At 37.1% G+C, this 16,054-nt stretch overlaps 1 protein-coding gene across 1 annotated transcript in view; it reads right to left on the bottom strand.

The window, feature by feature from the left end:
* Window positions 1–1,344: 1,344 nt before the first annotated feature.
* RAB6B (RAB6B, member RAS oncogene family) overlaps window positions 1,345–16,054 on the bottom strand; it is a 44,526-nt gene continuing 29,816 nt past the window's right edge. The window contains exons 3-8 of the mRNA XM_026692192.2: window positions 15,079–15,132; window positions 12,745–12,850; window positions 9,397–9,508; window positions 9,021–9,114; window positions 8,210–8,276; window positions 1,345–2,913 (exon numbers count right to left, since the gene is read on the bottom strand). Of these exons, the coding sequence (XP_026547977.1) occupies window positions 2,849–2,913; window positions 8,210–8,276; window positions 9,021–9,114; window positions 9,397–9,508; window positions 12,745–12,850; window positions 15,079–15,132 (498 nt within the window). The 3' untranslated portion in view covers window positions 1,345–2,848. The remainder of the gene's footprint in view (window positions 2,914–8,209; window positions 8,277–9,020; window positions 9,115–9,396; window positions 9,509–12,744; window positions 12,851–15,078; window positions 15,133–16,054) is intronic.

Genomic DNA, 16,054 nt, shown 5'->3' with positions numbered 1-16,054 from the left:
AATGTTAACCTTACAATAATTTGTTTATCTAGGTGTGCTTCTTGTCTTAATTACCTCACAAGGCTCATAGGTTTTCAGTAATTTGGTTTTATCTTTAAAAATGTTCTCTTTTTATAAAATACCCTGGAGAAAGAAAATGGGATGGGATAATCTGCTTCTGGGATGTGTGTAACTAGGACTTCAAAATAGTCTATTTGCTTTAAAACAATTGTGTTTTCAATGGTGAAATGAAAAAAGCATTGTCGGACCAAATATATCCACAGCAAGAATGCACCTCAAAACAACTGGGCAATAGCACTTAATCCTATCTTCCCATTACTGCACCCCCTCCCCCCCCCTTTTTTTATTTTGCAATGGTGAGCAGCACTGCAGAAACAGCTATGCTTCGTTCTGGTAATTTGCAAAAGGATGCCTTCATGGTTGTTGGATGGGAAGCCCGATTGATTTTGCTTCTCAGCATCTGGTCACTCAGAATAAGGGGGTAAAACATAGGTATTATGATGCTGGGGGAGGAAATGATGTCTCTTTTACTGAAAAGGAATGCATTTTTCATCACAAATGGAGTGAGGTGATACTAAGTTATGGCCAGTGGCTTGTTGTGGTGTATTTGACTGCTTACTTGCTAGTAAAAGCATAATCTGATTGGCTGCCAGTTTTCAGCATATACTGCAGCTTTGCAGTGCAGAAGTCACTGTAACATCCAGCTAACTAAAATGGTATGTGACCATTCAAACCTTGCTTCATTTCATTCATAGAATTAGAATCTGGAATGGCTGATCAAATATGATACTACTCAAAATTCCTGTTAAAAACCTGAATGTTATTTTTTATAACCAATTCTGAAGACAAAGCAGAAAACAAGTGTGACAACCATAAAGCGAAAATAGCAGTGCAGATAATAAGCTGCCTTTGCTAGTGGTAAGTGAATGAAGCAATACATGAGGCAGGGAAGTCACAGAGGTGCTTGCAAAAACGACAATATCCAGGAGAAATCAGCAAGGAAATTAATAGGTCAATGGATTTGAGAAGGAAAGAAAACTTGAGACAGATGATCAATAGCTTTGGCTACTATTAGACAAACTGAATTGTGCACGGGGTAAATGCTTATGTAAGACAACAAGTAAGCAGAAGTAATTTCCAAAGCATATAACTGAAATGTTTTGGCTGTACAAAACTGAGACTGAAAAATATTATTCCATAATGAAAAACCCACATTGTAATTAATCTCAGTGACACTTTCTGTAGTTTTAACTAAAATGAGACGTCAGAAATTAACTTTCTCAACAGTGCATCCAGAATGTGACTACATGGACTATCAACACATTGACTGACAACATCTGGAGATATGTCTTTGTGTAAGTTTTTTTTTTCTAGTTTCACATGTATCTGAGTTTCGTTTATTGAAGACATTGACAAATCACACTTTTCCCCAACAATTAACAAAGACTTTCTAGACCCACGCAGTGCAGCAACTATAATTTTTTACAATGATTGTTGGCTGCATTCTCAACTGTAATAGTGGGTGAAACCAAGCATCTATATTGTGCTTGGATGTGTATACATACACCTCTACACAGCTGTGTGTGTTAATGTATGTTTTATGTCACTATGAGACATGCATACACATGTACACCAAAATTACATACATTATCGCTTCGTCATTGCCAAGGTAAATTTATGGAGACAGACCATTTATTCTCTCTCAACCTTTGTTCGTTCATGCAGAAATTACTATCACTCATAATAATAAACCACCTTGAATAGTCCTGTTGGTTAAAAATGGTGATCTTACAGGGTAATTTTTTTTGAAGTTATAGTAATTAACAATCTGTTTGAAATTTGGCAACTGGTTTGAATGTTTTCATTAGAAGAATCTACGTTAAACAATTGAAAGCATTGCATAAAGATATTTGGGGAATGGGAAGGAGAAATATATGTTTTTCAACCTAAATTTAATGGTACTCTTACTGATAATGATTTATGCAGGGAATAAAGACTAACTCAGAGTTCCCTGATCCAAACGATGCTTGTAAATAGCAGCTTGGTTTCCCATATACATTCAATTATACATTTGTTCTAGGGCTTCCATTAAAGTTTCAAAAAGTCACACACCTGGACTATGTGACATACTTTAAACCATTTTTGATATTAAAATAGGATTGTGGAAGCTGTACATGCACCATAGATGTGCCAAGATGTTCTTTTTGAGAATGGGGTGTACTATGCAGAAAGACTGCCACTGTCATGAATTAGAATTCACTTATAGCTTTCTCTTCCTCCTCTTTATAGCTATAGAATCAGAGACCTGTATTATGTTATAACAGTTGCAATGGGATTGACTATGCTGTCTCTGGTGTATAAATGGTAATGCTCAGTGAACTGATCAGTATTAGGTTACTACAAGATGCAGCTATAGCTAACATGTTAAACTTTGAAATTAGACAGCCTGTATAATCTTGGGGTTTTTCTTTGTAAATTTTAGCTCAAGTTGATGGAGACTTGACTTTTATTTTTTACAAATATACAGTTTTAAAAAAAAGTGCCCCCAAAAGGATAAAAGTCCCCATGGCTGAAAGTTGTATACACACGATTAAAGTGTCTTGTGGAAAATTCTGAATTGTTTTGGCATTTTTAATAAAGTACATTATATTACAACTAAATAAAACAAAAAAGAAAAGGCTAGAGCCAGCTGTTGATTTGTGTTGAGCCTCCCCACCCTAGAGAGGTCTTGAGAGAGAAAAAATCCTCCCCAACCAATAACCCAATTTGTATTTTGAGGAAGCTAACCAATAGGAAGCAACACAACAAGCGTGGTGTCAAATGAAGCTGACAGATCCTGCATTCTGCATTAACAAGAACATCCACCTTCACTCGCTGGTGGTTCCTGTGGTTTGTCCAACTTTATGTCTATCACTGAAAAAAAGAGTTAAGGGAGATAAGCGAAAAAGTTATTCCTTTGGTCATTATGAAATAAGTGTATTTTTTGAGAGAACAAAATTTTGTTACATATTCCAGTAACGTGAAAACAGATAGTCCTTGACTTATGACCACAATTGAGCACAAAATTTATGTTGCTACGTCAGAAATTTGTTAAGTTAGTTTCTTCCCATTTTATGACTATTCTTGCCACATTTTAGTGAATCACTGTAGTAACATGGTTGTTAAGTTAATCTGGTTTCCCCATTAACTTTGCTTGTCAGAAGATTGCAAAAGCTGATCACGTGACCCTGGGACACTGCAACCATCATAAATGTGAGACAGTTGTCAAGCATCTGAATGTAAATTATGAGGATGCTGCAATGGTCATAAGTGTGAAAAATGGTCATGTCACTTTTTTCAGTGCTGTTGAAGGTGCACTATAGACATAGTGATGATTAAAAAACACTGCTAAGAATATTTATAGCAAAGTTCAGATGGACTAATCAGTTATCTTTTTCTTTATCCTGAAAATCTTAAGAGTGCCATTTCCATTTATCCTGTTCCCTTTAGAACCAATCCTTCACCAATCAGTTGGCAATCTATGATGGAGTTAGGAAATGGAGTTAGGAAATATAACTGATTATTACATTTGATATTCAGTTAAGCAGTGGTAGTAGTTAAAATGAAGAACCAGGACATAAAAGGAGACTTAAATCGTGCCACTATCCATCTAATGACTAAATCAGTGGAACTCAAAGTGAACATACTGTATATATTCAGGGAAGTCCTCTAAATATAAATAGTCCTATAAAAATAGGTGGAATTTCTTCCTGAACCACTCTGAAGGACAGATACTCACTTTAAAAAGCAATGCAAGTGACATTGTTAGCAATGTCCAGGTCATGCTTTCTGTATGTGCTACTAACATATTGGAATTAGAATTCTTTTTATTTGTCAAGTGTGATTGGACACACAAGGAATTTGTCTTGGTGCAAATACTCTCAGTATACATAAAAGAAAAGAGTCAAGAGTCAAGAATCATAAGGTACAACACTTAACGATAGTCATATGGTACAATAAGCAATTAAATCATACTAGGATATATTACTAGGATATATTTTTAACATATATTACTACACCACCTAAATGAGCTACCCTTTCCCAAAACAAAAAGTAGGAATTAGATTAGAAGACAGACATAGCGCTTTTTTTTTTTTTTTGCTACAAGGACTTAAAGCATGTGCCTTTTTTTCTGCCCAAAGAAATATTTGCTAGTCTGGGTTGTTTTTAGGCTTTTTGGATAAGTGAAAATTAGGCCCAGTGTACCTTCCTCTCTTCCGTGACTACAAAAGTAGACTGTATGGAAAATGCAAAAACTGCAACTTTCAAAACCTTGACTGTGGCCTCTATTGTTGCTGAAAACCACAAAGGTAAATGGAGCAATTTATGCGTGCTGTGGGCACTGTAACAAACCAAGGTCTTCCAGGTATGATGGGATAGGGAGCAGGCTTGGGTCTCCAGGATCACAGCAGCTTCCAAGCATGCTGTTGGGCCAGTTGGGCAGCTAAGATGGGGGGACAAGATAGGCAGGTAAGGGCAGTTGCAGCATTCCTGCAGTCAATCGTAAGAGTCAGCCAACTGCCAAACACTTGAATTTTCATTACATGACCACAAGGGTGCTGCAATGGCTGTAACTTTGGGTATAGGTTGTAAGTCAGCATGGTTTGTTCAGCAGAGTTATAATTTCAAAAGGTTGCTGAACAAACAGTTGTTAAGGGAGGACTACCTATAACTCATTTAATAAGATAGACTGAATGGCAAGATGTATATCATGTAAAGCCCAGGTAGAAAAAAGAATAATCCAGGCACATCATTCACACTGTATAAAAGGCACATGAATGAGCTGACACTTGATCAGAGAGCTTTCAATTTCTGATAACTCATTTGTACAAAATTAAGATTTTCAATTATTAAAAGAACTTGAAATATGACGAATGCCTCAGGAAAATAACCCAGCAGCAGACACTGCGAAAAGTTCAAATTATGTTTGTGATTACTGTGAAAGCAAATAAAATGGAAATGGAAGAAGGGAAAACAATTCCTAAATTGAACATTGAAATTTAGCAAAGGCACAACTGTTGTTCTGATTTGGAAGCTACTGAAGTGACTGACTATTTTTACAAAGTGAAGGCATGACATAAGGTCAACAAAAGAAATACATTTCACATTTGTTATCACTAAATGAACTAAAATTCAGATAGGAATGCTGAAATAAGATGTTTTTAACACTCTTTTAAAGTAGTGTTCATGTAATCACTCAGCATATTAGAGTCTGCTCGAGTTAATTTCTAAATCACATTTATTTGTTAAGATCAGCACTTCGAGGAGAAGGAGGACTTACACAGTCCTCTTGCATAACTTACAGAAAGAATGTTAACGTGGTATAAATTGCCATTATTTGGCCACTATCCATATGTATTCTCTATTTCCTGCCAGCCTCAGGGACAGAAGGAAGTCATTATTGCTGGGTTTCATTTATCTCAAATAAATAACAGTTAATTGAACAATATTCATTATTGCTGTTCTGTGCTAATGCTTTCCTTTGGTGTATTCATCCCATAACGGGAGAAATGAGATTCTGAGTTCATTTAATAAGGTCATTTTGTGTGTCTGAGGAATTTACAATAGGAAGTGGTTAGCCGATTCTTCATCTGCCTTCTGATACCTTACAATCTAGTGGTGGTATTCAATTTTTTTTTACTACCGGTTCTGTAGGCGTGGCTTGGTGGGCATGGCAGGGGAAGGATACTGTAAAATCTCCAGTCAGAGGGGGTATTTGCCAGTTCTCTGAACTATTCAAAATTTCTGCTACCGGTTCTCCAGAACTGGTCAGAACATGCTGAATACCACCTCTGCTTACAATACAAAGCTGAATGTTACCAAGACACAAAATTGTTGGCTTATACATTCAGTCTTTCCCAGTAGGAACAGCCAAAACAACATGAACCATTTTCTACACAACTGTGATTAAAAATTCTCGAGATATACAATTCTTGAAGGATTTAAAACAAATATAGAATTAGAATGTTGGTTTCTGACATTTTTCAAAACAATTGCCTTTTGAAATCCACATAGATGGAAAACTATATAGTGATGTTAAATTAAACTAAAAATGTTTGAACTTAAATAGCATTTTTTCTTGATATATGCTTACATTAAAATATATGGAGAGTTGTATTTCCCTATGATAATAAGCACCAAAAGTTCTTCACCAAGAAATGCTGAATTCTAAATGAGTGCATTCTTATGAGTTTGCTCGTTGTCCCTTCTATATTCTATGTTGACTGAACATAAAGGGAGAGACAAAGAAAAGTGCAAAACTTAATTTTGTGGGTACTGATACCGTGTTTCTCATATAATAAGGCCGGGTCTTATTTTTTTTTTGAGCCCCGAAAAAATGGCTAGGCTGTCTTTTCGGGGGTGACTTAATTCCCCCTACTTGCATCTTCGGGCGGGCGGGCGGCGACGGCTTGGATGTTGACCTCGGCGTTGGTGGGGCACTTCGTATCGGGGTCAACGCAGGCAGCACCATATCCGGGTGTGCAACAAAAGTACTTCCTAACAGCAAGCCCCCCGCCATTTCCCCCCATTTCGCATGTTTTAATATAGGCCTTAATATGGGGGGAGGGGCTTAATTTCATTTCATGCCTATAAAACATGCTGGGACTTCCTAATGGGGGAGGCCGTATTGTTGGAGAAACAAGGTAATTATAATCAGCCTGATATATTTCTCACTTTCAAGTCCTTCATGCCAACCACTAAGAACTACTTTTTATTTAAAAACACATCAGCATCATCCCAAATTTAATTTTAATGTAAACTAAAGAAAATTCTGGGGGTGCTGAGTTTGTATTGAGGCAATCCAGATAATTCTCGATTTACAACCATTTGTTTAATGACTGTTCGAAGTTACAAAGGCACTGTAAAAAGTGACTTATGACTGGTTTTCACACTTACAACCATTGCAGCATCCCCATGGTCACATGATCAACATTTGGGTTCTTGGCAACTGGCATTTATTTAACACAATTACACTGTCTTGAGGTCATGTGATCACCATTTGTAACCTTCCCAGCTGGCTTCCAACATAAAACCAATGGGGGAAATCAGATTCACGTAATGACCACATAATTCACTTAACAACTGCAATGATTCACAACAACTGCGGCAAAAACAGTTGTAAAATGATTCTTAACAACTGCCTTGCTTAGCAACTGAAAGTTTGAGCTCAATTGTGGTCAAGGGTTGAGATTACCTACATTACAAATGGCCTAAACCAGTTTTCTAGGCTACAGAACTTGATTTAATTATATTATGCTTAATGCATTAACTAAATTATTCCTCAGGTTTGATATAACAATTTGCATTTCTTTTAACTTCTGCATTCTGTCAGTCCAAAGGATACAGTATATTGCCCATGGCAAGAGACAGACCTTAGATTAGAACTAATATTCATTTTTGGACCTTTAGAGAACTTAGATATTTGTATTATTTTGGGTGGACCTATTAATTATTTCACACTTTAGATATTGGATTATACTGATTTAATAGGTAAAATATTTCTTGTTGCTCAACTGAGCCAACAAGTTCTGAGTTCTGTGGAACAGTGCCATATTATGCGATCCAGGTGACATGCCTTCTTCTGTGATAGTACCTGCCCAGCCTTCCCTAAGGTCTGCTTTGCCCAAATTTTGCCGGCCTTATGAAAGGATGTGAAGACCTGGCTGTTACCTGACATGTTAGGGCAAAGCTGCTAGAGAAGCTCAACATATAATTTCAAGGTGTGTGACTTGCTTTAAAGATGCCTCAGACTTTATATTCTGTTACAACTACTTTTAGAGAAATTGTACTTTCCTGTTCTGCATTTATATTAGTTTCCAAACTATGATTTGCCTCTCTGAGTTATTTGCTTAAGTAGCAAAGCCGTATACATTTTTAAAAATAAACAAATAATATTTCCCCAATTCCAACCATTAATAAAAGGGGTGGTGGTGGTATCAATGGAATAGCAGAGAAAAACTCTTCAAAGTTAAATTAATTTGGAGGAAGATATGTAACACATATAAAGTACATGTTACATATAAGACAACATACAGTCTTATCTCCACAATCACAAACCAACTTACTTGCCACTTTAGACATCCCATTTGTTATTTATTCGAATTGCCTCTGAGTTCCTAAATGGGAAATTCCCTTTGTGAAACTGCTGTTCTTAATTAATAAAGGATACTCCCTTCTTTACTCTTCTCTTGAACACTCTCCATCCCTGGTAGGGCTGATGCAACACGTCGGAAGAGCTAGAGATACCAAGGCCAATGGGAGATGGGATTAAACAACAAGAGAAAAAAAACAATCAGGACCTTTGCATCCATAATGAAATTGAAACTAGCAATAATACTGTGCATGTGACATTTATAAAAAAAGAACTCCAAACTGTCTTCCACCAATATGTTAGCTGAAGGTTACAAAAATGAGTGCTCTTCAGTTTAGTATCACAGGGAAAGCCCTTCTACTGAGCCACATGTTTCCAAGAGGTATCATTTCAATTTCTGGCATAGGAAGTAATATGCGTGGAGAGCCAACTGATTGCAAGTCAGGGATGAATTAAATAAAAATGATTTTTGTATAAAGGCTATTAAGCGATGGCATCTTGAAAATGCTCAGGTCACGAAGGCCTATTTGCTATAAACACTTTTTACCAACAAAATAACCTGGTCTCTGTATATTCTCTCCCCCAATAGCAGTAGCACTCAGACTTATATACCACTTTATAGTGCTTAGTGCCCTCTCTAAGCGGTTTACAGAGTCAGCATATTGCCCCCAACAATTCGGGTCCTCATTTTACAGACCTCTGAAAGATAGAAGGCTGAGTCAACCTTGAGCCTGGTGAGATTCGATCTGCCAAACTGCAGGCAGCCAGCAGTCAGCAAAAGTAGCCTGCAGTACTGCACTCTAACCACTGCGCCACCCCATCCTTTGTTATGTATCCTTTCTCATGTATGAAAAATGCAATTTCTTATGTGTACCCAAACATGTATTACCTGTTTTACATTGTATCCTGTTTTTGCGCTTGTTTCAATAAACATGACATTCAGTTCTTTAGCTCTCTGTTCCCCTTCTTCAATGGTGATTTGCCTAGAGTCAGACAAAGAGAAAATGGTAGCTGATTCAATGCAGCTGGGAAAGTGGTGAAAACAAGATGATATCTTGGAATTAGGGGCCACCTACTCCCATAACAAATGCAAGAAGAAATACCACCCTAGGGAATGTCTTCCTTTGACAAAGAGACCTTAGATGTCTTCCACTGTATAAGACTGACTGCCTTTTCTTCAACTTTTCTGTATACAGTATAAACAAATTAAGAGACACGTTCTGTACCTGCAATACTTCCTTTTCATTCTGATAGTGGGTATTTACCTTTTATCTGCAAGGTCAGTTTTGTTGCCCACTAACATAATGATGACATCACTTCCTCTTTCTGTTCTGACATCATCAATCCATTTGGAAGTTTGTTGGAATGAATTGAGATCTGTGAAGAAAAACCAGAAATTAGGTACAGGGCAAATGCCAATCTTTCCAACAGATAATAGAAATGGTTTATCCAAAGGATTTGAAGAATCTTTATGATTTTTGACAAGTCACAGTGCTGAGTGAATTTGAGAAAATCCACTTAGACTCAGGGAATGGAGAAACTCTGGTCCCCAAATGTTTTTGAACCACAACTCATATATTTAGCCAGTTACTCCACCTATATCTGGGTTCCTCCTCCTAGATTAATCAATTCAGAATAGCTGAATATTGAACATAGGCTAAAATTATTTATTTACATGTGAAAATTTAAGAGGGATTTTGCACCAATTACTAAAGCTATCTCATAGGATTATTTGGAAATTAAAGAGAAGCTGGATAGCTGACTAAATTTTCTTATAGAGAATCTCATTTCCTTAGAAAAAGGGTGAAATAGATAAAAGTGTACAAAGAAATTGTACAGTAGAGAAGCAATATCAACTTTTCTGCCTATGTTATGAGACTAAAGGAAGGAAGAAATAAAAGTGATTCAATGAAATCAAAAGTACAATGTTGGATACAAATTTCAGGACAGTTAAAGACAAAAGAGAAAAGATTTGAATAACAAAAATTACACAAGATAAGGAATTTTTACAAGGACAAGAATGGACAGGAAATGAGCAGAAGGTTGAAGACTTGTTGCTTTTTAATGCAACTATAGCAACCAAAGCAGTCCTCTCAGTTCTTCCAAAGCAATCCATTAGAAAAGGAGCATTTATATTGAGTCACTTCTGTCTGTTCGCTCCTCAGCTGCCTTGGCCAGCTGGAGCCACCAGAGGGAAGCAGATCCTCCTTTCTGTCACTTTCTGATCCAATTCCTTTCAATAGGAACAATACAATGGCGAGAAATGGCTTCAGAAAAAAGCGAGTGTTTCCACGCCAGAGCCTGGATCCAGGATTATAAGATCAAAATTATTTCATCTTGGTAACTCCTTCAGCATGGAGTCAGGTTTCATAGAAGGGAAAAAAATGAGTGCTATCTGAAAATCATCGGTCATTGAGGGAACTAAACTATGGAATTTGCCCCCAGGTTTGTGGATGGCCACTAACTGAAATGGCTTACAAATGGGAGTAGACAAATTCATGGGAGGATAACCAGTAGTACAGGTTAAGTAAGTTTATGAATAATTTATTTAGATGGTTGTGGTTATTTCAGATAAATCTTTCTCCAAACTACTATATCTTGATTTACAACCACTTTTTACAGACAAGGAAAAGATGCCATTGCTGATATTTAAAAAAATGTGCTTATGCAATATCAACCAGTATAGTTACAGACATCAAATATAACGTTAAATATTGTTTCCTGAGAAAATAGTACTGCATCTTTGTAGGGAAAAATAGTTCATTTTTTAAGTCAAAGTAATAACAAACACCTGTAAACACAAATATTTATCTGTCTTGATTGTAGTATATTTTTTAAACCACAGGCATGGGAAAAAAGTCAGCCTAATGGGCTCCTCTAGGAGTAGGTCAGCCAACCTTATCAGGCCCCCTAACATCTCTGTCTCTCTGAGTGATCATGTGGAAATATTCCTGCACTAGGCACTGGACTTTCGCTCTCAAGCTGGAGATTAAGACTTCAAGCCACCTTGGGCCAGAGAAATATCACAGTGATAGATACTGGAAAGGAAAACCGGAGTGCAATCGAAAGTACTATCACTCTAGATCAGGGGTGGGCAAACTTTTTGGCTCGGGGGCCGCATTGACTTTTAAAATTTGACGGACGGGCCGGATCAGCACAAGATACGATACATATAAAAAACTGCATTTGTTAACAGTTCCCCTTTTCAAAGCGAGGGGAGGAAAGAGTTTTGTTTTTTAAGTGGAAGAGACGCCTGCCGTACTCAGGGTAGGAAAAATAACTATTTTTTTCTCCGAGACACCCTCCAAAACTCAAGTTTGGCGTCATAGTTAAATTTGCACAACATAGATAGATAGATAGATAGATAGATAGATAGATAGATAGATAGATAAAGTGGCCGCGGTTACATACGGACCAATCTTCGGCGGGCCGCATAAAAAAGACCAACGGGCCGGATGTGGCCCACGGGCCATAGTTTGCCCACCCCTGCTCTAGATGCAAACATATTAAAGGGAAGTAAATTAATGTATCATTTAAAAAAACAAAGAACCACAAAAATTTAAACAGTCTATTTATAAAAATACTGATCAGAAGATATTCCAGTGTTTTCCTTGTTTATAAGTTTCACTCAGCCCATAAATCAGTTCAACTTTACCATATGGGCAAACAGTATTATATACACAAAAGGAAATAATGTACTCTTAACAAGATTTAAAAAGCATTAATTTAATTTCTCAGGAAGAAACCAGTGTATAGTTAAAGGATTCCTGCTTTACTGTACTTAGCATGAGACTTCCCAGTGGTATCAGGTCTAATAATAGTGGAAACGGAATTTGGGATTTGAGGATACATGTGGACTATCAAGCTACTTCTTAAAAGGCAGTTATTCTCAACTTTAGCAGCGTTAAAATGTGTGGACTCAGCACCTGACTAGGAATTTAAGGTATGTCTCTTAATATTCATTGAACCTCTTAAGAATTAGCCTTCGCCAATGTAGATGTACACAGCCAGTTTAGTGTAATGGCTATGGCATTGGGCTAGAAGCTGAGGAACTGTGAGTTCTAGTTCCACCTTAGGCCAGTTGCTTTCTCTTTCACCATAGGAAAGAGGCAATGGTAAACCTTGCTAAGAAAACCACAGGGTTTGTCCAGGCAATCTCCAAAAATTGATATGATTAAATGGAAGGAAAAAAAACCTTGGATTACAATTATCTACATAAGGGAAGCTCTACTTCAACAAGACTGATCGGTGCTGGAAGCTGCTAACAAGAACATTTAGAATTCCTGTATCCTACTGCGGCTTAAAATATTGTGGTAGCATAAAGGAGAACAGAGCCAAGTTCTCCAGTGTTACATCTCATATCCTTTCAGTACAATCAGAATAACAGGGTTGGAAGGGACCTTGTAGGTCATCTAGTCCAACCCTCTGCCCAAGTAGGAGACCCTACCTCATTTCTGACAGATAGTAGTCAGAAATCTTTCTAATGTAATCATTTGTTTCACTTTATATTGATCAATGTGATGTACTATGTTAATAGAGAGCACTGATACTGAACTAAAAAGTGCCTTCACGGTGTATTTCTATTTAGATAACTACATCCAAACTTAACTCACTTGTGATATCATAAACCACCACAGCTACTGTAGAGTCACGAATGTAACTGGGAATCAAACTTCGGAATCTCTCTTGGCCTGCTGTGTCCCAGAGCTGCAACCGTACCTGCCAGGGCCAGGGGAGGAGAGTAGCAAAGAGAAAAGCATATACATATACACACAGAGAATTAGGAAGAGCAACAGATATAAACAACAGGAAGAAAAGAAAAGTGAGAAAGAATTAAACAGAAGAGGCTTCTAGCCGTGTGTTTTAAATTGATCGTTTAATGCAGGGGTGCCCAACCTTGGCAACTTTAAGACTTTTGGACTTCAACTCCCAGAATTCCTCAGCCAGCAAAGCTGGCTGAGGAATTCTGGGAGTTGAAGTCCACAAGTCTTAAAGTTGCCAAGGTTGGACACCCCTGGTTTAATGTTTTATCCATGTGTGTTAGTTATTCAAAGTATTATTTGTAATCTTATGTAATGCCCAGACAAGATTACAAACATATAATTTTGTGTATTTATAATCTATAGAATATGGATGGGGAGAAAGAATTTCTATGTATATCTTGTACATTGGTTTTCCCCAACCTGATTTCCTTAAAATATGTTGGCCTTTGGAGGACACCAGACAGAAGAAAATCTGCTGCTTGTTAAAATTTTGGACATGCATATTATCTGCGTTGATATAGTTGTACCCCTTCTTCATGGAATCTTTGATCCAGAAAAGGTTGTACAGTATGTTTTAAAGTATGAGGTTGAAATATCTAAAAATTCTTATTTTAAAAATTTGGCATCTTAAAAACATAGTTACAAATGATATAACTATGAAAGTTTGATATAAGGAACAAAAAGGGGCCACTGAGATAGAAATTTGAAGGAGAGATACTGTAATAATTGGTTTTAAAAAGCAATTGGGATCAGGCGACAATAGTATCACAAAAGACACAGCCAGGTTTCATTGAAAGGAAGGCATGGGCAATAGACATTTGCATTGATTCATGAGATTTGCAACATAGTCTGTAGCTATCTGCATTATTAGAGGGATCAGAAGGATCAATACACCAGGAATATGTCATCATAAAGTACAACTGGGCACCAAGAGTTTTACACATATACAAAATACAAACTGACTCAGGAATATTTGTCAAAGAAATGCTTCACTAAATCTAGTCTGAATACAGGCAACCTACCCTATAATACATTTGATTTTGCTTCCCCTAGGGAAACAACTAGCTGGCATCTTCTGATGAAAGGACAGTAGAAACAAGAAAGCTACAGTATTCATCTTCCAGCCCCTAGATCATAGAGTCTGTGGGGCAGCGTAGGGAAATTTACCAGTACTTTTCCTCTTGCATTTCTATTATACTCAGCCTGTCATGTTCATAAAAGCAATTGGAAAGCCTTGGAAACAATCCATTAGGACTAAGATGAATGTTGAGATTGCATTAACACTGCACGAGATGCTACTGATTAATGCAGTGCCGTTGCCACTGCTTCTCTCTTATCATAGCTGACACCCATCTGTGTTGACATTGGATTATCTTTACACAAAGGTCCTCCCCAAATTATAAATTGTTTTTTTAAAGTAGGGACAATGACATTTCTAAGAAAATGTAGAAATCTCAAAACATAGGCTCTTAAGGAAAGCTTCCTAGTTAAGAGGCCATGTGTCCCTCTTTATAAAAATTGCATGCTCCATCTCATCGCAGAGATGGCAAGCAATCATGCTAGCAGCAAATAAGAAAATGAAGCCCTTGGATGGGAGACTTCCAAGAAATATAGCAATATTCTACACTAGAAAGTGAAAAATACATCCAGAAGAAAGTAATGACAAACTATTCTGGTACTTTTGCCAAGCAAACAATGTGAAGCCCTCTGCAATTAAGGTCACTTCACAGGTAACTTTATTTATTGCCATGGAAGGAATGCAATGAAGTTGCTAATCCCTAAACAAGATTCAGCAAAAATCCCTGATAAATGTTTTTTGGGGGGTTTTATTCATGGGATTTGTGGTCATTATTTATGGAAGGTGATAATTGCTAGATTGAATTCTGTTCATTTGTCCTACTTCTGCATCGCAAGGAGCAACAGCAGAATCTTGTGAAAAGCAAAAAGCGGCCACGTGGAAAAAGTGTGACTCCAATTTTTTTAGGATATCACTTTCTTAACAGGGTCCAGGGCAATATAACAAAAACAATCCTCTACTAGGTATGACATACTGTCAGTGGACAAATTAATTATCAGTTTGAGCATACAGGAGGGGTTTAGAATGGAAACTTGTTGTTTGTCCACTATTTCTTTCTGAACACAGAGCTTCATAATCTCAGCAGTTCAGCACTTCCTGCTACTTACTGTCCGATCTTCCAAATACATAGTTTTAGAAAGGAAGTCAATTCCAATTGTAGCCTGTGAGAAAGAGGGAAAATGGAAGAAATGTCAGTAGCTATTTTGATTCAAAATTCCTTTTGCATTATACTGCTTCAACGAAACAAGTTGAAACATTTCAACAACATCAATATTCAAGTATTGCAGCATATATATTGTTTGTTAAGTTTATTTGCCGTCTATCTCGCCATGGGGCTACTCTAGGCAGCTTACAACAGTAAAAAGAAATGAAAAGAGTATAAAGAGAACAGAAATAAGTTAATAAACAAAGAAAAAGAACACAATGAGAATACATCAATGCAATAACCAAAACGGATGTGTAGAGAGCAGAGAACAAAGGTGGGGGGAGGGTTAGTAAGATAATAAGAGAAACAGTAAGATTGTTCCCCTGTGCCGCGCGCCCCCCTTGAATGTCAAACTCCCATAGATTTTATAAACAAAATGTCAGAAAAAAAAATCTCAATTTGAAAAGTAAAATGGAAGGCTATTGTCGTTAAAATAAGCCCCCAATCCTCCTTGAACATCAAAGTAGATGCAGACTTCTTAGGATATAATTTACATAACGATGTTCTACATACACTATTCACAATCAATCACCTTCCCCAATCTAGCATCATTTACATTGCATCATCACTATACCTGCTGTGCTCCTTGGAAGTCTTTTTGATTTTTAAATATGGCTCCGGCTGAAAAATAATTACATCTACTTGATGTAATATATACAAATATTAGTTATTTTGTATTACTTGATTTCAAATTTGTTTTCCCAGCCAAATACGCACATTATAGCGGAGTACATGACAAAGGAGCTCTCCCACCTCATGACTACAAAGCTGACCAGGGTAGTTAAAAGGGGCTGTGTAGCAGAGCTCAGGTGGAGAAGTTTGGATTTCAAGTCACATCTGCTTCTGAGTTTAGCTGATTAATCAAACAGTGTGTGCTG

This window comes from Notechis scutatus, chromosome 4, assembly GCF_049901735.1.
Source record: "Notechis scutatus isolate UNSWTSFEM ecotype Mainland chromosome 4, rNotScu1.2, whole genome shotgun sequence".
NCBI lineage: Eukaryota > Metazoa > Chordata > Lepidosauria > Squamata > Elapidae > Notechis > Notechis scutatus.
Note: the sequence above shows the minus strand (reverse complement) of the source record. Positions and strands in the feature narration are given on the sequence as shown.